Raw genomic sequence first — 19424 nt, forward strand, 5'->3', positions numbered from 1 at the left:
CTCCTTGGGTCCTTGCACCCAACTATTTATTTCAAGGCTATTAGAGGAAAAGAAATCCACAATAATGCTCACTGGTCACACTTTAAATCAGTGATTCTTCACTGGGACCAATTGTGCCCCAATTGTGCCCCTTCCCTCCCTGGGACAATTGGCAATGTCTGGAGACATTTTTGTCACACTGGGTTGCAGGGGAGGGTTCTATTGGCATCCAATTGATAGAAGTCAGGGATGCCGCTAAATAGACTATAATGCACAGGACAACAAAGAATTATCTGCTCCGAAATGGCAATAATTAGAGGTAGCAACTCTTCTGGGGGAAAAAATGTCAATAGTGTCAAGGTTAAGAAATTCTTCTTTAAGTTAATGAGGACAAGTCTCAAATGGGCAATTGACACAGGGCCTTTGCACTTGCTGTTCCTTCTGCCTATAACACGATTCCTTCATGGCTGGCTTATTATTTAACAATCACTTCCTCAGAAAGTTCTCCCTGACTTCACCCTAGAGCAGACTCAATCTCATCACATTACCCTGTTTTATTGTCTTCAAAACATGTGCCATTTTGTTTTTGTCTTTTGTTGCCTGCTACCTCCATCTAGAAAGTAAATTACATGAGTGCAGTGTCCTTATCTGTTTTGTTCACTGCTGTATCTCTGGGGTCAACTATAGTGCCTGGCATATTATACATATGTGTTGAACAGTGGATGAAAATATTGTTTACTTGCAATTCATTCATTCATCAACTATTCATTGATGATAAAATCCTGACACATCTCTACCCTCTTGGAACTTATATTACAGTGACAATACTGACATTGAATAAATAACGACACAAAGTAAATATAGTCATTTCAAACTATGATAAGAGCTTTGAAAGAAAAGTACTGGCAGCTGTGAGAGTGTTGAGCAGATGATCTGACTCAGTCTGGGGTGGGGTGGTCAGGCCAGGCTTCCTAGAAGAAGTGATATTTGAGCAATAGCTGAATGATGAGTCGGTTAGCTGGGTAGAGGAAGGCGGGTAGGGAAAATGGAGAGGAACATCCAGGCATAGATAATGGAGGGTGCGAAGGCACTTCAGTGGGAAGGAACACAGTATGTTTCAGGAACAGAGAGAAGGCGAGTGTGGCTGAAGCACAGAGTCGGGTAAGCCATAGTGTGGCACTTACGTGCAGGAACATAAAAGTGCCACTGAAAGATCTTAAACAGGAAATGACAAGCTCTAAGTTTGTAAAAGAAGTCACTCCATAGAATAGACTTTAAAAGGACAGGAGTGGAAGCAGGGGGGTTGGTTTGGAGGCAGTTGCAGTCCAGCCTTGGCCTTGCTCGAGGTGGTGGCAGTGAGTTTGGAGAGAAGTTGGATATACTTAAGTAATGAGAAAAATGGAACTTTAGAGCTGGAAGGCACCTTTTAAAAAAGTCTCACCATTAAAAAGAAGAAGAAGAAAAAAAGCCAGTGGCCAGCCTAGACAACATAGAGATCCTATCTCTTACAAAAACGAAAACCAAAAAACTCACCATTAATCCAAAACTACAATACAAATGAATAACAAAGAGTTCGTTAAAGTCTGCATTTTATACAAAAGCAGGTTAATTAGCTTAGCATGAAGTCCTTTAGTATGTTTATTGAATAAATGAAGGAGATTTACAGAGAAATGTTTGAAAGGGAAGAACAAAGATGGGAAATGCGAGAGAGTGGAAGTAAAAAATGGAGAGAGGAGAATGAAATGAGAGACAGAGTAAACAGAGTGTACGAGAGCCTGAGCGGTGCGAGGAGGTTGGAGGAAACTGGGCAAGAAGAAAGGGTGGGGGAGGCAGCGACCAGCAGTTAGGAAAATGGAAGAAAGACTGATTGCGATGCTAGGCTCCAAGGAGGCTGGAGGTAGCGTACAAAGGTAAACTAAAAGAGAGAGAGGGAAACAGAAGCTACAAAGTGGAAAAGGCAGGAAGGGGAGATGATCAAAGACGAGGGAGAGATGAAAGGATGCTTTGGAGAAAGAACACGGCAATGGCTTTGGGAGAGAGAGCAGGAATGCGAGGGTAAGGTGGGAGGCAACAATCACCTTGGAGAGCCAGATGGTAGGGAGAACAGAACGGTGAGGGGAGTAAGAGAGTGCACACCAACAGTCCGGTCCAGGCTCCAGAGGGAAAAAGAAATGGGTGAGTGGCTGGGGCAGCGGGTGGGGAAGGTGGAGGATAGGTTTGAAAAGACTCCAAAGGAGGGGAAGGATGGGTGTGGCCAAGACTCTGACCTAGACCTTACCCTGCTCCCCACCCTCTGTGGCTTCTGGCTTCAGTGTGGTTTCTTCCTTTTACTAGGAGCCTTGATGCTGGAGGGGATATTGACAGGTGGGAGGTGGAAAATGAAGGGCCCAGGCATTCAGTCATGTCAGGGATTGGAATGGGGGGCCAGGAAGGTGGGGGCTATTGGGGAGCCGTGCTCAGAAACCGGCTGTCTGTCGGAGGGCAGAGCAGGAGGGCCAGGAGTAAGAGGGTGCAGTGCTGGGGAGGTGTCGCCGGGAGTGGAAACTCCAAGAAGGCTGCTGAAGGGCGTGATTCTCGGGGATCAGGCCAGGGCCCCAGAAGGCGGGATCGGCTAGAGTAGGAGACAGAAGAAAATGGAGAAGAGCAGAGGATGGGGGCGAAAGCAGGGCTGGACAAAGAGCACTTAGGGCAGAAACTGGAGGGGGAAAGGGCAGCACCGAGGCTGGCCAGAGGCGTCCCCCAGCTCAGGCTCAGCCGCGTCCCAGGCGCACCTGTTGGGAAGAGGGGAAGAGGCATCTTGTGCCCATGGGAAGTCCAGTCCGAGGGGCTGACTCGGAGCTTGGGACTCCGGAGCAGCCACCGCCTTCTCCGCATCAGCGGTCAAAGCACTGCAAGTGAAGGGGTGTGACCCTGGAGCTCAGGTTTCTTCCTCCTCACCTGGGCAAGGAGGGGTGGGGGCAACGACTTCCGGTTCAGGTGAGTGTCCCTTCGGTGACGTCAGGTCACCCTCTGCCGCCCCTCCGGCCCCGCCCGCCTTCCCGGGCTCTTGGTGCCCGCGGGGCCGCGCCCCCGACGCCCTACATATACTCAGGTGCGCCGCACCTGCCGGCTCACCTCGGAGCAACCTCTTCCGCGCACCGCAGCCTCGGGCTGACAGCCCAGGATACTCTCTGGGGCTTGCTGGCACCCAGGACCGCGCCCATACGTCCCCTCCACCTTTTGCTTGGGTAGGGTCCTCGAGAGCGCCGGAGGGAATCGCCTGGCCTTCGGGGACCGCTTTTGTCTGGAACCGCTCCTCCCGGCGTAGCCTGTTCCCTCTGCTGCGAGACCATCGCTCCACCGGGAGGCCGATCTGTGTGTACTAGAGGTGACAAGATTTGCAGTCACTTGGCCAAGAACTTTTTTGTCTTTTTGGGTGACTTTAAAACTCCGCCCCAAGTTATCTTTTGTGGGGCTGCCCCCTAAGTTTTGTTTGTTTTACCGTAGGGTCGCCTGCTCGGCGCCCTTAGTCTTTTTCTGAGGGCGGAAATGGCCAATTCGGGCCTACAGTTGCTGGGCTTTGCCATGGCTATGCTGGGTTGGGTGGGCCTGGTGGCTTGCACCGCCATCCCGCAGTGGCAGATGAGCTCGTACGCGGGCGACAACATCATCACGGCTCAGGCCATGTACAAGGGGCTGTGGATGGAATGCGTCACGCAGAGCACGGGCCTGATGAGCTGCAAAATGTACGACTCAGTGCTCTCCCTGTCGGGTAAGGCCGCGGGAGCGACGGGGCGGACGCGCCCAGGGCCGAGGTGTCGGGTGGTGTGCGGGGCAGGGCCGAGGCCCCGCGGCGGGCGCCCTGGGTTGCCGGGGAGCAGGAGGAAGCGGAAGTGGTCGGGCCGGGCGGTGGGGCTGGCGGCAGCGGGCCTGGGTTCTGGCGGGGCCACGCGAGGCCGCACCCCGGCCCCCTGCGCTCTTCTTCCGCCCCCTACCAGGTCTCCACCTAGGCAGGGGAAGCCTGGGGAAACTGAGTCGAGTCCGAGGCCGGGGTCATCCTCTCCTCCACCGCCCCGGGCAGGCAGTGGCCTCTGACGTCTCCCGCCCTTTTCTCTCAGGCAAAAGGGGGCGCGGGACGAGGCCACGCCGAGGGCCTAGGAGCCGTAGAGCTGTGCGGTTTGCTAGACGTGGGCCGCCGCCTGCGGCTTCTAATCTTATCGGCCGATTAGCCGAAGCCACAAACCCCGTGTCCTCGATAGCGGGTCAGAGCTGGGACGCAGCTGGGATGTGCGGCCAGCGTGGAGCCTCCGGCCACCGTCTCTGCTTCTCTTCGCTGCCCCCTTTCACCCTTCCCCCTACCCGGGGCAGTTTCATCGAAACCCTGGCGCCCCGGGCGGATCCTTGAGCAGAGGGCGGGGCGGGAGCAGGAAGGCCGGGGTGTCGGGAGGGGCGGGAACCTGCAGGCTCAGGTCGGAGCCTTGGACAAGGCTCCAGGCCGGCGGCAGAACGCAGCGCTCGACTTAAGAGGGTCCAGGGGTTAGTGGGCACCGGCTGGAGCCGTCTGAGGGCTGCTTGCATTTCCAGCAATGAGGGCGTCTTTTCCCCTTACCCGCAGCGGCCCTGCAGGCCACTCGAGCCCTAATGGTGATATCCCTGGTGCTGGGTTTCCTGGCCATGTTTGTGGCCACCATGGGCATGAAGTGCACGCGCTGCGGGGGAGACGACAAAGTGAAGAAGGCTCGTATAGCCATGGGCGGAGGCATCATTTTCATCGTGGCAGGTGAGCCACAGGTCCAAGGTGGGCCATGGGCTCCTCTCTTTCCCATCTGGGAGGAGTTAAGTGTGGGCAAGGTGCTGGTTTGGGAGCCTCTCAAAATCATAATATCCATTCTCTTTCCAGGTCTTGCTGCCTTGGTAGCTTGCTCCTGGTATGGCCATCAGATAGTCACAGACTTTTATGACTCCTTAATCCCCACAAATATGAAGTAAGTTTGGGAGCCCTTCCTCCTGAAGGGATAGGTCTGGGGTCCTGGGATATGGAGGAGGGCAAGGGCAAGGCAAGATTTCTGACCCCAACCCCTTCTCTCCACAGGTACGAGTTTGGCCCTGCCATCTTTATTGGCTGGGCAGGATCCGTTCTTGTCATTCTGGGAGGTGCACTGCTCTCTGCCTCCTGTCCCAGGAGTGAGAGCAAAACTGGGTACCGTGCACCCCACTCCTACCCTAAGTCCAACTCTGCCAAGGAGTATGTGTGAGCTGGGACCGCCATGCCCCAGCCTGACAGGCTATGGGTGTGCCCAGATGCTTGAAAGGACCTGGGGCAGAGCTCAGCCTGTGGGCAGGATGTAGGACCAAGGCCTCCTGGTCACTTCATCCCTGCACACCATGTACAGTTCTCTAGGGGATTGGGTAGGGGAGACAAAAACAGGGGAGGGTGTGCTTTTTGTACCGTAATAAAAAATAAGTTTTGGAAAGCAGGTTTTTTTTTTGCCTTCAGGGCCTCTGTTTTCCTCCTGTTCAGACCCTTGCAGGGAACTTAGAATCTAAAGTACCCCTACTTCAGTTCAAAAAACACCTAATAGAGCACCAGTGGGGTGCAAGGCTGCTCTTGGCCTCCATTTCATTGTTATTGTTATTCAGGCCCCAACTGACTCTCAAAGGTGCTTGCTTGGCTCCCCTCATCCATTCTCATCCACCCCTCTTATTTAAACAGCTACCAAAGAGTTTCTTTTGTAATAAAATATAAAGATTTTATTAGGCATGGGGGGGTATTCTATTCTCTTACCTTAACCTATGCCCTCATCTTACTTTCTATCTGGTCTCTGGCTCACAGGGCAGAGTGTCCATAGACACAGGGAACAAAGGTGGGGCAGGGACAGAGTAAGGCCAATACAAACAGCAGAAGAATGGTTCTGGGCCCAAGGTCTTCCCCCTCCCCCACCAATTAGTTTAGACAAATCTGGCCAGTCAAATATCTAGGTCATCATCTGGGTCTTCTTGGTCTAGGTCGTCGTAAGCATCTGGTTCATAGAAGATGTGGCTGGTAGCCTGGCCCAGCCCAGGGCGCAGTAGAGCCTGCTGTCTGAGGAGGGAAGAATTGGTGCTGGTGAGGGTGGGTAAAAAGAATGTCTGGATACTGTCTTCCAGGTGACTCTAATTCTCCCTCAGGCAACCCCTCTTGGGCCTCCTTGTCATTTTCTTGGTACAAGGATACTCTTGTACTGTTCCTCTCCTAACAATACGGTATGCTCCTTAGCTTTAGGGCAAGGATTCTGCCCTAGCTGCCTTGCCTCACCCACCCACACACTGGGCACAGAACAGCAGCCATCTACTAAGCCCTTGTTAACTAACCTTTGCCACACCCATATATTCCTGTCTTCCTAGCACTGCTGACTGGAGACAGGGCCACCTCCCAAGGGTCTAGTCTGACTCAGGCCAGGCCCAGATTGTTCTGAGGACAACCATGATGCTGGGACCCAGGGGTCTAATGAAGAGAAAAGAGACAAAGGCCCTCTGCCATTGTAAAGCGTATGGGTGGGCAGAGAACCACTCCTAGGACTTGTCTCTGGAAGTGGACTTCAGTCCCTATAAAGTCTGAGAGTTTAATCAATAACCCGCTGTCGCCAGCTCTCTGTGACCCAGATGCTGGGCTCTACTCAGGGATCCACGCACCTAGGCCCCAACCTTACTTTTCAGAGCTGAACTGGAAGGGCAGAGTCAGGTTATCTCTGGCTTCTCTCTCTTTCTTGGACAGATGAAGGTTAAAGGTCAAATGAGTCATGGGGTCCACCTGTAGGTACAAAGGATGCTGCCACTCTGCCCCATCCCTGGAGTTCCTAACTCTACCCCCCAACCGCTGCAGTTTTTATTTTTGTCTCTCCTTCTGCCAGACCCTAAGCTCCATTAGCATTCTTAGATACCGGGGGTGTATGAGGATCTGGGTGGGCCTGGGACTCTACAGGGGGCCCCTCTTGGAGATCTAGGCTGAAGTCTGGAAGGATGCAGAACCATTGAGTCTGAGGAGAAGACAGAAGAGAGTTAAAAGGATTTTTTACATCTTGATAACAAACCAGAGAGAATTCAGGACCTCACATCCTCAGCCCCCAATCACCTTTCAGCCCTTGCCCTCAACTTTTAAGTCTTCCTTTAAGTCCCTCCATATAGATTTGTTCCTTCTTCCCTCTAGTAACCCTCCCCAGTCTTCTCAAAATCCTTTTCCATTTCTGGGAAGATGGTGTCTTTCATTGGTTAAGCTCACAGACTCCGAGTTAGGCAATTCTTAACATTCAAATCCTGTCTCTGCCACTGACTTTATAACCTTGGGTAAGTGATTTAAATTTAAACTTCTCTAGACTGGTTTCCCAGTCCACAACATGGGGATAATTAATCTACCTCACAGGGTAGCTGTGAATAAATGGGATAAACGACAGAAAATACAGAGAAGTACTCAATCTCATCAGCTTTTTTATTGCTCTTCCCATCATGCCACCCCTCTCTCTAACCCCGATCTCCAGTTCTTCCTGGTTGCTTCTCCTGACCTGGTGAGTTGGGCGCTGTCGAGGCCTCCGACAGAGGATGTGGGCTGAGGCCTGGCCCATTGTACCACCCAGGGTCACCTCAGTCTGAGCAAGGCTGCTCAGTGCTCCCACGGGGCCTGGGCTGTGAAGCTCTTCATGTAGCAAGCCCAGCACACGCACCTGCCCCACTGGGAAGCTGTCACCTGGAGAGGGACAAGAAATGCAGGGCACGAAGAATAGTAGGGAGCATTCAGGGTGGTGGCCTGGGAGCAATGAGTGAAGAGGAGAAAGAGGAGAGGCCCACATTCCATCACAGCTCTACCATAATCCTGACTTACCTTGGCCAATCTCACTGCCCTGCTCTGAGACTCTTCTAGCCCACAGCTTAATACACCTTTTTTTTTTTTTTTTTTTTGAGACAGAGTCTCACTGTGTTGCCCGGGCTAGAGTGCCGTGGTGTCAGCCTAGCTCACAGCAACCTCAGACTCCTGGGCTCAAGCGATCCTCTTGCCTCAGCCTCCCGAGTAGCTGGGACTACAGGCATGTGCCACCATGCCCGGCTAATTTTTTCTATATATATTTTTAGCTGTCCAATTAATTTCTTTCTATTTTTGGTAGAGACGAGGTCTTGCTCTTGCTCAGGCTGGTCTCGAACTCCTGAGCTCAAACGATCCGCCCGCCTCGGCCTCCGAGAGTGCTAGGATTACAGGTGTGAGCCACCGCGCCCGGCCTTAATACACCTTTTTATTCCAATGTAAATCTGATCAATGTACCACTCTGACTTCAGTCCTTCAGCAGCTCCTCACAGCCTTCAGGATGGAATGAACACTTTCAGCGTCTGGCATCCGTTTACGTTCTAGCCACACATCTCACATACTAAACTACTTGCAGTTTTTGCAGCTTGCCAGGATCTCAATCAGTAGCTTTGATTCCCTCCCTTCCTTCCTTTTTGGGAGCATTTTCAGAGTGTCAGGCACTACACTAAACATGTCAACACAACATTTTAATCCTAATACTATTCCCTCCCCCATTTAAAGAGAAAACAGAAACACTGAGAGATCAAGTACCTTAATACAAAGCTAGGTGTGCTTTAACTCCAAAGCCCGTTCAAGTGCCCACAGTGCACTCCAGGGCTAGTCCCAGTGCCCCTACCTGGCCGAATTTGCCTGACTGACCCCTTGCTCTTCAAGATAGTTCCCTTCTTAAGATACCCTGTGCATATCGCCATATCATCATGGCCGGTATCAGACTATCTTATAACTGCCTGTTTACCTGTCTGTATCCTTTATGGAACTTTGAACTACTGTAAGGCAAGGACCCAACTATGAAGTTAGTCTTTATTTTTCTATTAGCTAGAATTGTACCTGACACACTATGTATTTAATGTTTGTTGAATGAATGAGAAAGAAACTACTTGAAAAGCTGGGCACAGTGGTGTGCACCTGTAATCCCAACTACTCAAGAGGCTGAGGCAGGAGGATCGCTTCAGCACAGGAGTTTGAGGCAATCCTGGGCAACATAGTGGGATCCTAGCTCTTGTGGGGGGTGGGGTGGGATTTGGAGGAAAAAAAAAAAGAATGGTAGATGGCATTATGGGGAAGTAAAAAACCAGAAAATAAAGTTAAAGAGATGGAAGAAGGTCTGACTGGAGATCCCTGATGTTTCTCCTTAGGGTGGAAAGGAACTGGGACACATTTCTTGGCAGGGGCAGATGTATGAGGGGAAGCAACAAAGGAGGGGTCTCACCAGGGCAGGAGTCCTGACGGCTCAGGGCATGCAGGGTCTGGCAGAGTGTGGTGCAGGGAAGGTGAAGCAACAGCCAGCTGAGTGAATCGACAGCAATGGTCACAGGACCAGGATCTGTCCTCTTGCACATGGCTGTCAAGGCTCCCAGGGGTCCCCCAGGAAGGGCCTCTCCAGTTTTTGACCAGTTGAGAGGGTCTCTGAAGAAGTCACGGTAAACCAGACTGCAAAGGGAAAATAGGAGAAAACATAATATTGCCCCTTCCCAATCAATCTCAGACTTCATCCTCTGATCTTTGTGGTTCTGTTTTCTTAATTTTCACTAATATCCTAAATACTAGTGAAGGATAATTGCTGAGAGAATATAGTGATTGAGACCACACAGCCTGAATTCCAAGCTTGGTTTTGCTACTTGCCCAAGGTTACCTAACTGAGAAATTACTTAATCTCTCTGTTTCTTCATCTGTGAAATGGAGATGCCAACCTCTAGGCATTTAGCATAGTGCTTGATACATACTAAATGCTTGATAAATGTTAGCTTATCACCATTATCAAATATTTCCTGAGTGGTATGTAAAGTATATCATTCTCTGGTTTAATAAAGAGAAAGTACAAGACATGATACATGATTCCTCCCTATAGAACAGCTTAAAGAAAGTCAAGGATTAAGTTTTGGAGTACTAACTACAGAAAAAGATAGCTCGGAGAAGGGAGAGTGACATGGGCTAGAAATCTTGGGAAAGCTCCATGGTAGTAGAACTCGTCATAAAGCACCACCTCTTGTCACAACAATGGCTGATATAAAATTAGAGCTCAATGGATACATGTATGCTACTATTATCCACTGAACTGTACAGACTAGGAAGCAGAAAGACATTCTATTAATGGTTTTGGTTTTTTTTTTTGAGACGGGGTCTTGCTTTGTCACCCAGGCTGGAGTGCAGTGGTGCGATCATAGCTCACTGTAACCTTATAAATCCTGGGCTCAAGTGATCCTCCCACCTCAGCCTTCCGAGTAGCTGGGACTACAGGTGTGCACCACCACCAGCTAATTTTTAAATTTTTTGTAGAGGCAGGATCTCCCTATGTTGCCCAGGCTGGTCTCAAGCAATCCTCCTGCTTTGGCCTCCCAAAGTGCTGGGATTATAGGCATGAGCCACAGTGCCAGGCCTACTAATGGTTCTTAATCTCTCCTGACCAGGCACATCTGGACACTTTCTTCTATTTCACATCAGTCAATAAGTCCTGGGAATTTTACCCACTAACGTCTTTTCACATTAGTTCTAAACTCTCCTCCCCTACTGCTACTGTGTTAAGCAGGCCTCTGTCACTTCCTACCATTATTTTCTTTCTTTCTTTCTTTTTTTTTTGACACAGAGTCTCACTCTTTTGCCCGGGCTACAGTGAGTGCCGTGGCGTCAGCCTAGCTCACAGCAACCTCAAACTCCTGGGCTCAAGCAATCCTTCTGCCTCAGCCTCCCAAGTAGCTGGGACTACAGGCATGCGCCACCATGCCCGGCGAATTTTTTTCTATATATTTTTAGTTGTCCGATTAATTTCTTTCTATTTTTTTTTTTTTTTTAGTAGAGATGGGGTCTCGCTCTTGCTCAGGCTGGTTTCGAACTCCTGAGCTCAAACAATCCGCCTGCCTCGGCCTCCCAGAGTGCTAGGATTACAGGTGTGAGCCACCGCGCCCGGCCCTCTACCATTATTTTCTAAAACTCATTAAGGCAGGGAACAGGTCTGTCTCATTCACTGTTGTTTCTCCAGTGTCTAGCACAGCACCTGGTTTACAACCGGTGCTCAGAATATGTATACACCTAATGAGTGAACCTGAATTAATGGATTGCTGCATTAGCCTTCCCACATGGTGCCTGTCTCCAGGCTGCCGTTTTCCAGTCCTTTCTCTATACCGTGGTCAATAGATTAGTGTTTCTAATGGATATGGTGTTATCACTCTCCTCCCAAATTTTCAAATGACTCCCTCCTGCCTTTAGGACAACAATCTAAACTCCTTTTCATGCTCTGTAAGACCATTTACAATCAGGTACAATTTCTATGATCTCTGCTTTGGATTTCCCAAATACCTCTCCTCCATTCCTCTTACTAATTTTTGCCTTCTGAAAGACCCATACCCGTTCCTTCAATGAATATTTAAGTAGCTGCTACTACATAGCAGGTTCTGCGCTTGTTGCTGTAAAGGAAGCGCCTTAGTAACAGAGGTCCCACATTTAATGAAATATCTTACAATTTGGACTTACCGGTTGTTGATATCGGAGTCGAAACCTTCACGAAACTCTTCTTCGCTCACTTCACAGCCCAGGATGTGGACTTGTCCCCCACTGAGGCAGAGACGAGAGGGGAGGGTCAAAGAGTGCGGCACAAGCTCCCTTTCCAGGGTAGAACCGGCAGACGCTGAGGGATACTCACCTCAGTGCACATTTCTTGATCAGCGCCTTCAAGAGACTGCGCCCCTCCCACTCTACGGAATCTGGAGAGAGCGAGGGAAGGATAGTGTTGAGAGCAGTGGGGTTTCCGCCTTCACGAACCCGTCGCGACTTCCAACCCTAGCCTGTGACCCATGCCCTTCCTCTCCTCTCCCGCCCCCTGAGCCAGGCCCAGAACCCCTGTGCCGCCGGCTCTCACCCCGAAGCAGCATCAGGCCGCCAAGGCCCAAGAGCGAGTCCAACATTTCCGACTTGTGTCCGGTCTCCCCTCGGGCGCCTCCTGATGGCGTCAGGGCCCACTGACCGCCCCCTCCGGGTGAAAGGGGCGGGGCATTCATGATTCCTTTCACCATTAAGAGCTAACATAGTCTGGAATGAGAGGTGATTACGTTCAATAGTCCCAGGGGGACTTAACAGAGGGTACCCTCTCAAGCCCTACCGCATATTCGTAGGGACCACACCCACGGTCTATACAGTCACTGCGACTAGGGCTGGAAGAGCCGTTGGGGCAGTTGTCAATGGCGGGGGGAGGAAGCCCCACGAGGAACCCGCCCGCCCAGTCCGGACCACAAGGGCAAGTGACGTTCACCTAGCCCAGTTCACGCCGTTCGAGGCGGGGCCTGCTTCGTCCCAGGCCCCGCCCCGCAGCCACCTTTAGCGCGTGCGCGATACTGCAGCCTTGTTTGGAGCTTTCTCCGCTTTGCTTATCCCTACCCCCATAGACCCAGTAGGGGGAACATTAGTCCTGGTAAAGCGAATACACGTCACCACCGGAAGTAGTGTCAGAGGGGAAGACGAGGGGGGAAGAGAGGAGGAGGGAGCCTTCTGGGCAGTAAAATGGCGCCTGTCAGAGTGGGAAACCCAGCTGCAGAGGCTGCAGCCCCGCTCCCCAGCAGCTAAAGGACGCTCGAGCTCGGGGAGGGGGAGGCCGCTCCGGCCCAGCACTCCGCCCCTTTTGGCTCCCCCTCCCCCTCCTTCTCCACTCCTTCGCTTAGCAGGCCCGTTCTCCGCTGCCGAGGCCCTTCGCGCGCCACTACCCCTGCCCGCCCCTTTCCCGCGGGCAGCCCCCTAGCGCGCCTGCGCAGCGAGCCACTCTCCGCTTTTCTCCTTCCCCTCCCCCTCCCTTCTCCCTTCTTCCCTTCTCCCTAACCCCCTCCCCCACAGCCCCCTCCCCCAATTATCCATCCCTTTCCCTCCCGGTCTCCGAGGACCCCTTCCTAGCCCTACGTATCTCGGCCGGCAACCTTCGTGAAGCCGTCGGTGCCACTCCCCGCCCATGTGGGCCCCCGTGGGCTGCCCACGCCTGTCCCCCAGCTCCCCGTTCCGCTGGGCTTTTCCCTCGTCAGGGGTGGCTTTCTGAGCCGCCCGCTCCGTGCCCCTTTCTGCAGCCTCTCCTGCCACTCGGGGCCCCCGTTCCCCCTCCCGGCGGCGGGGGGCTGCCCCCGGGGGGCTGGCGGAGCTGGGCCGCGGGGGCCCCGGGGCCGGCGGTGCCGGGGTCATCGGGATGATGCGGACTCAGTGTCTGCTGGGGCTGCGCACGTTCGTGGCCTTCGCCGCCAAGCTCTGGAGCTTCTTCATTTACCTTTTGCGGAGGCAGATCCGCACGGTGAGCCTGGGTGGGCGCTAGCGGTGGTGGGGACCTCAGTCTGCGGTGCTCACGGGTTTTCATAAAGTGCCAAGCCTGTGTTTGGGCCTAGGAAGGGAATCCGGGGGCTTTTCCCACTGGAGAATTAGGGCACCATAAACGGGGCGTGGGGTGGGGAGGAAGGAGACCCTTGTAATAGAATCGAGACCTGAGGGGTTTTGATGGGCCTAGATGGGACAGGATTTGGCAACTCTTGGGGGCTAGGGTGGTGGGTGGGGCGCGCTTTAAGAAAGCTGGAGTTGTTGCTAAAGAAACGGAGACGCGGGGAACACCTGTTTGATGGCAGCCAGATCAGTTGATGTGAGCTTGTGAAAGACCCTTCTATTAGAACATGTGCGTGTGTTTGGTCTCATAACCAGGGAGAGACAGGCTCAGGCGTAAAGGTGGAGGTAGGTGGGAGGGCGTATGTGACAAACAAGGATGGGAACTTAAGAAAAGCCCTGGGTGAGGAGAAACCCCTGCATTTTCCATTAAGGGTACTCCCCCCAAAAGGCTCTGAAAACTTACATCATAGTCTGAGTGTGGGTATCTGGATTTATTTAGACCCTGAGACTAAAGATGATGCTTTTATGATAGGCTTTAGTTGTGGAAGGGATCACATTAAAGTTTGGGTGTCCCTGTCAGAAGACAGTGCTGGTCAGTTGTAAGGCTTGAATCTGAGGGCACACTTGTTCTCCAGGAGACCCTAGCATTATATGGGATACTGAGGGGAGAGGAGACTTTGGATGTACCCAACAATCTCTGAGTTCCCTCCCCCATAGCTTTTCTCCAAGATCAGAGCGCCTTACGCTAACATCATTTTAATGAATGTGCCCTTGTATTTTCATCGCCACTGGAGAGAATCTTCTAAAGGAGTCTAAAGAGAATTTAGTGAGCTGGGGTACAGAGGTTCTCAGTCTGTACTCTTTGGCATATCCCAGTAAAATTTGAAAGAATAAAACCAGGTAGGGGCAGCATAGGTCAAGGGAATTTCCAAAAAGCCCTCGGTGGTAGTGGTGGTTGACTTAACTGATTTGGGGGAATGGGCCTGGCCCCCCTTTTTTTTTTTTAACCAATCTACTCCTTCCACTTCCTAATTTAGGGTTAGGACTATTCAGGATGGTTGTGGTTGTAGGCAGGGCTATTCCCCTGTCACAAGAGCTAGGAGCCAAGAAAAATGTGGGGTCAGAGGTGCTGAGATATGCTTGGGGCTAGCTCCTTGGGTTTTCTTTATGAGTTGACTGCCATCTTCTCTGTCTGACCTTCTCTCCCTAACACATCAGTATTCTGGGTGGAGAGAGTAGTGCTCCAGCCCATCCACAGGTTAGTTAGCTCAAAAATTACTCTCATTTGGGCAGCACTGACCACACAGCCTTTTTGTCCTCCCTTCCTTTCCAGTCTGGTTTCTTCCCCCACCCCCTTTCTGGCAGATGCTTGGAGCATTCCCTACATGCCCAGCATATGCAACCCGAGATAGCAGGGCAGGACACCCGAGCTGTTTCGGCCCTCATCAGGGCCCAGGGAGAAAAGAAGGGCGGATGCCTTGGGATTAGGGGGAGAGGGCTCCTTAATTTGCAAGAGGGGAGCCTGGTTCTAGTATGCTGTGGGGCCTAGGGATGGACTGAAGAGCATTTGTCTGTGCCTTAGAAGGAAAGAGCAGAGGAGGGAATTGCCAGGCTTTGCATGGGGAGATCTGAGTATTAGAAAATAGGAGCCTCTAGAGAAAGGTTGGAGAAGCAGAGCTGGAAGGCTGAGGTGATGACATCCTTGTCCCTTCTTCACCTTTCACTCACAGCCCTTACTCACTCTGGCCCTCTACATGCCCTGTCAGTCACCTTGGCAGGTGGGGCTTTCCAGTGTTCTCTGCCTTGCCCTAGGTACCAGGATAAGGAGGCTGTTCAGAGGACTGAGGTTCTCTGTAACTTGTGACTTGGCTAAGGGAGAGAGATGTGGACAGGTGGCTGGTTAAAATAGGTTTGGTGGCCCCCAGCCAGAGGAACTTAGCTGACCCGACAACCTTTGGATTCCCTCATTCTCTGTTCCCATGAGGAATCCAAGGACCTCCTCTCCTAACTCCTACCCAGTCTACTAAGGAATTTGAGGCTCTCAGTTCCCAATGTGAGATGATGGAAGTTGCCACAAAGAATCCTTGGGGTGAAGGTGGGGGGCTCGTGTGTTTCTTTGTTCAGCATAGCAGAATCATATCATGGTTAAGAGGGCAGGTTCTTGGGTTGGACTGCATGGGTACAATCCTGGCTCTACCACTGCATCTATTCTACTAATATTAACTGACTACCCTTACTGCAGTGTTCTAAGCACTGGGAATACAGCCATGATTGCAACAAAATCCATGTTTTCATGAAGTTTTCACTCTAACTGGGGAGAAAAATAAGGTAATTTGTAGCTGTGTGGCCTCAGGCAAAGTATTTAACCCCTCCAAGCATTGGTTTCTTCATCCTTAAAACAGGGATAATAATATTAGGGTTGTTTTGAGGATTCAATGAAATAATCCTAAATCACAAACACAGTGCATATGGTAAATGTTCAATATATGCTACTTCTTATTGTTACTGGGAAAGATATCCTTGTCAAGGGTTCTAATCATCTCTCTTGCTATTCTTAGGTAATTCAGTACCAAACTGTTCGATATGATATCCTTCCATTATCTCCTGTGTCCCGGAATCGGCTAGGTGAGTATGCTGGCTGGGAATACTCCTTTAAAGTGAGGCAGGGTTCCAGCTCTGGGCCGGAGGTCAGTCGGTGTTATCCCTTCCCATTGTGGTTCAGCCCAGGTGAAGAGGAAGATCTTGGTGCTGGATCTGGATGAGACACTTATTCACTCCCACCATGATGGGGTCCTGAGGCCCACAGTCCGGCCTGGAACGCCTCCTGACTTCATCCTCAAGGTGTGTGGGAGTGGGGAGTGAAGATATGGTTACATCTGTTACTCTGCCCAGCCCTGGACTCCCTTTTCTGGTCCCAGAGCATCTGGTCCTCATCCCCTAGTACTAGTGTCAGCCCTAAGGAGGGAAGCAGGTGGTGGTGGTAGGGTTGGCTGGGGTGTCCTCTAGGCCTGTGTTGTGGAGCTCAGGACTTCCCTTAGCCCATCCTTGTTCCTTTACAGGTGGTAATAGACAAACATCCTGTTCGGTTTTTTGTACATAAGAGGCCCCATGTGGATTTCTTCTTAGAAGTGGTAAGTTTGCAGGAGCTAAAGGGAGCTTTGTGATGGTTTTAGGGCTCTGGGAATTTAGGGGATTTGGAGGGATAAGAAGAAATGGGTAAAGGCAGTTTTGGAGAGGGGAGGCTGTAGGATGATAGGGGAATGGCTTTCAGTAGTTGGGGTTGATTTATTGTGCTGATGTAAGCCATAGCCATCTTTCTCTTTTTTTCTTGCATCTCTGAATCTTAAAGATATAGGATGCCTCAGAAACTGAGTTTGGAGGTGTGGGGGGTGGAGGTGGTTCAGAATTTTGCATCTTCAGAGACACTGATGTTGATGGAAGGCTTAAAGGACTAGGCTGGCGTCCTAGTGAAAGAACTGTATGGTTAAATGAATGATCACGATATATGACATTTCCCTCTTCCCTGATCTATTTCAGGTGAGCCAGTGGTATGAGCTGGTCGTGTTTACAGCAAGCATGGAGATCTATGGCTCTGCTGTGGCAGATAAACTGGACAATAGCAGGAGCATTCTCAAGAGGAGATACTACAGACAAGTAAGGGGCTAGAATACAGGTCTAAGAGTGAAGCCCAGGAGGTAGACCACCAGGGAGGGATCTGGGTTTGGGGCAGTTGCCTTGGAGGGGGTATGAAGGCGGCATACTTGATTATCCCCTGCCTTCCAGCACTGCACTTTGGAGTTGGGCAGCTACATCAAGGACCTCTCTGTGGTCCACAGTGACCTCTCCAGCATTGTGATCCTGGATAACTCCCCCGGGGCTTACAGGAGCCATCCAGGTATGGGGGAAGGTGGTGAGTCTGGCAGGACCAGAACATGGTTCTGAGAAGGTATTTTGACTACAGGGAACTAGGAGGCAGATGGCTGGGGCCTTGGTCTTTGGGAGCTGGAATTTGCTGGTTTATTGTAGGTCCAAATGCAAGTTCTCTATTTCAAATGAGACACCCTCCATATGTCCATTTCACAAATCAGATTTCTTACATCAAATTTTTTTCAAGTGAGGCACAATAGCAATTTGACTAGAAGCCTCACACTAATATTAGATCTGGTGATTAAAATTTAATTTTATTTTGGAGGATAAATCAAGAAGGCTTTACTGAGGTTGACTTTGGGTAGGGGGAGGTATATAAAAACATCTAGTCTTTCTTTAATCCTTTGTTTCTTCTCATCTGCATTTTCACACACTCTAGACAATGCCATCCCCATCAAATCCTGGTTCAGTGACCCCAGTGATACAGCCCTTCTCAACCTGCTCCCGATGCTGGATGCCCTCAGGTAAGGGAAGTGGGCTCTGGACACTTGGCTTTCTGAGGAAAGGAGGAGGTGGGGGATCCCAACAGGGAATAAACAAAGTTTGCCCTGTTTTATTTACTTACTTCTCTTCCCTTAAGAATTTAGCATTTGGACCCAGGTCTTTTTACTCCAGAGCTCATCACTTTTAGCTATTGGGTTTTGGGGACATTGAACCTTTCTCATCATGTGAAAATGGAGATAATATCAGCCCCACATCTCCATTGATGCCACCTTACACTAGTGTTGTGAGCATAGCAACTATGAGGTACTCTACCAACACAAGTTATTGTCATCCCAGGTTCACCGCTGATGTCCGTTCCGTGCTGAGCCGAAACCTTCACCAACATAGGCTCTGGTGACAGCTGCTCCCCCTCCACCTGAGTTGGGGTGGGGGGGAAAGGGAGGGCGAGCCCTTGGGATGCCGTCTGATGCCCTGTCCAATGTGAGGACTGCCGGGGCAGGGTCTGCCCCTCCCACCCTCTCTGCCCTGGGAGCCCTGCACTCCACTTGGAGTCTGGATGGACACGTGGGCCGGACTCTGAAGCAGCCTCACTCTAACTTCGTGTTCACACTCCATGGAAACTCCAGACTGGGACACAGGCGGAGGTCTAGGAGAGCTGGAACAATGTCTGTGGTGGAGAGGCAGGACTGGCCAGAGTGAGAGACAGATGGACGATGATCCGGGAGGCTCAAAGAGAAGCCAAGTCAGCTTTGTTGTGATTTTATTTTTTAAAAACTCTTGTAAAAAACGGATCCAATTCTTCACTCCTGCTCCAAGGTCTGGGCTGTGGGTGGGAGACTGGGATTTTGGGCCACTGGACTTTCCCCGAATTTGTCTCCCCTTACTTTCCCTCTTTTTTTCTCTCCCTAGATTTCCTCAGATCTGTAACCAGCTTTGTCTTTTTTTCCTTTCCTCTCTTTTAAACCATGCATTATAACTTTGAAACCAAAGCTGCCCTAGATCCTTCTCTGGGGTTTTGGGAAATGAAGGGAGGGGCCTTTGTTCACATCCACCCTGTCCCCGAAGCAGAGCGGGGAGAGACTGTGGTTGGACCTAAGGGGTAAGGGGAAAGATGATGTTGAGTATGGGAATGAGTACCGAAACTCTACACCAAATGCTTTGGCGGGAAGGGCTGAGTGACAGGATGGGTACCCTGGTGGGGAGTGGAAGGACACCTTTAGAGAGCCATGGGCTATAGAAGAATGAAAAGAAAAATCTGGACGCCCGAACGGCATATAGTTGGAGAAAGACCGGGCTTGGCCTGCAGGACTGACGTGGACAGGCTAAGCGGGCGCTGCCCCCAGGCGGCTGGTGCCCACTACCGCCACTGTTCGGGCGGGGCCGGCCTCCCTCCCGGCTCTCGCCCTGCGGGCTCCACCTCCCCAGCGCCCTCCTACTCTTCCTCCTCGAAGCCGGCTCTACATCCTTGCGTCTGCCACGTGACGCTCCGCCCTCCTTTGTGATCACATGATTCGACCATACAAATCCTGACAGTGTTCCTCCGCGCTGGCGTAGTTCCTACTTTTCGGACCTCTGCAGTCACTATGGGTCCACTCCTCCTGGAACTTAGCGTTCTATACGTCTCTCCAAACATCTGTTTCTTTTTTGACCTCTTATTTCTAGAGACCGTCTCAGCCACTTGGGTACTATTTTGTTTTGG

The 19424-nt window shown here is 51.2% G+C and overlaps 3 protein-coding genes across 5 annotated transcripts; 2 read left to right on the forward strand and 1 right to left on the reverse strand.

The window, feature by feature from the left end:
- The first annotated feature begins 3077 nt into the window (after positions 1 to 3077).
- CLDN7 (claudin 7) lies at positions 3078 to 5429 on the forward strand. Its single transcript, XM_012655653.1, has 4 exons — positions 3078 to 3730; positions 4574 to 4738; positions 4859 to 4943; positions 5051 to 5429. The coding sequence occupies exons 1-4, from the start codon at positions 3508 to 3510 to the stop codon at positions 5211 to 5213; spliced, it is 636 nt and encodes a 211-aa protein (XP_012511107.1). The 5' UTR covers positions 3078 to 3507; the 3' UTR covers positions 5214 to 5429.
- A 262-nt stretch (positions 5430 to 5691) lies between these two features.
- ELP5 (elongator acetyltransferase complex subunit 5) lies at positions 5692 to 12211 on the reverse strand. 3 transcript variants are annotated; one of them, XM_012655654.1, is made up of 8 exons: positions 11865 to 12211; positions 11649 to 11709; positions 11480 to 11560; positions 9222 to 9442; positions 7497 to 7678; positions 6879 to 6974; positions 6648 to 6748; positions 5692 to 6040 (listed from the first exon to the last, which is right to left on the reverse strand). In XM_012655654.1, the coding sequence occupies exons 1-8, from the start codon at positions 12016 to 12018 to the stop codon at positions 5926 to 5928; spliced, it is 1011 nt and encodes a 336-aa protein (XP_012511108.1). In that variant the 5' UTR covers positions 12019 to 12211; the 3' UTR covers positions 5692 to 5925. The 3 variants fall into 3 exon arrangements, with proteins under 3 accessions (XP_012511108.1, XP_012511109.1, XP_012511110.1); XM_012655656.1 differs by having other exon boundaries at positions 5982 to 6040; positions 6631 to 6748; XM_012655655.1 differs by lacking the exon at positions 6879 to 6974 and having other exon boundaries at positions 5730 to 6040.
- Positions 12212 to 12759: 548 nt separating this feature from the next.
- CTDNEP1 (CTD nuclear envelope phosphatase 1) lies at positions 12760 to 18714 on the forward strand. The gene is made up of 8 exons (XM_012655657.1): positions 12760 to 13271; positions 15913 to 15979; positions 16077 to 16195; positions 16414 to 16485; positions 16892 to 17008; positions 17138 to 17249; positions 17661 to 17745; positions 18062 to 18714. The coding sequence occupies exons 1-8, from the start codon at positions 13170 to 13172 to the stop codon at positions 18120 to 18122; spliced, it is 735 nt and encodes a 244-aa protein (XP_012511111.1). The 5' UTR covers positions 12760 to 13169; the 3' UTR covers positions 18123 to 18714.
- The last annotated feature ends 710 nt before the right edge of the window (positions 18715 to 19424 follow it).

The sequence above is a fragment of the Propithecus coquereli genome, unplaced genomic scaffold (genome assembly GCF_000956105.1).
Source record: "Propithecus coquereli isolate 6110/MARCELLA unplaced genomic scaffold, Pcoq_1.0 Scaffold482, whole genome shotgun sequence".
In the NCBI taxonomy this organism is placed as follows: domain Eukaryota; kingdom Metazoa; phylum Chordata; class Mammalia; order Primates; family Indriidae; genus Propithecus; species Propithecus coquereli.

What these genes read in the sequence shown, in the direction of transcription:
- CLDN7 (XM_012655653.1), top strand. Translation starts at nt 3,508, where the DNA reads ATGGCCAATTCGGGCCTACAGTTGCTGGGCTTTGCCATGGCTATGCTG. An exon ending in CTCAGTGCTCTCCCTGTCGG is followed by an intron (nt 3,731 to 4,573) that starts GTAAGGCCGCGG and finishes CCTTACCCGCAG; the next exon opens with CGGCCCTGCAGGCCACTCGA. An exon ending in CATCATTTTCATCGTGGCAG is followed by an intron (nt 4,739 to 4,858) that starts GTGAGCCACAGG and finishes TTCTCTTTCCAG; the next exon opens with GTCTTGCTGCCTTGGTAGCT.
- ELP5 (XM_012655654.1), bottom strand. Translation starts at nt 12,018, where the DNA reads ATGGTGAAAGGAATCATGAATGCCCCGCCCCTTTCACCCGGAGGGGGC. An exon ending in GACAGCGCCCAACTCACCAG is followed by an intron (nt 6,975 to 7,496) that starts GTCAGGAGAAGC and finishes TCTTCTCCTCAG; the next exon opens with ACTCAATGGTTCTGCATCCT. An exon ending in TTCCAGTTCAGCTCTGAAAA is followed by an intron (nt 6,041 to 6,647) that starts GTAAGGTTGGGG and finishes TTCCCTCCTCAG; the next exon opens with ACAGCAGGCTCTACTGCGCC.
- CTDNEP1 (XM_012655657.1), top strand. Translation starts at nt 13,170, where the DNA reads ATGATGCGGACTCAGTGTCTGCTGGGGCTGCGCACGTTCGTGGCCTTC. An exon ending in TGCGGAGGCAGATCCGCACG is followed by an intron (nt 13,272 to 15,912) that starts GTGAGCCTGGGT and finishes TGCTATTCTTAG; the next exon opens with GTAATTCAGTACCAAACTGT. An exon ending in CCGATGCTGGATGCCCTCAG is followed by an intron (nt 17,746 to 18,061) that starts GTAAGGGAAGTG and finishes TTGTCATCCCAG; the next exon opens with GTTCACCGCTGATGTCCGTT.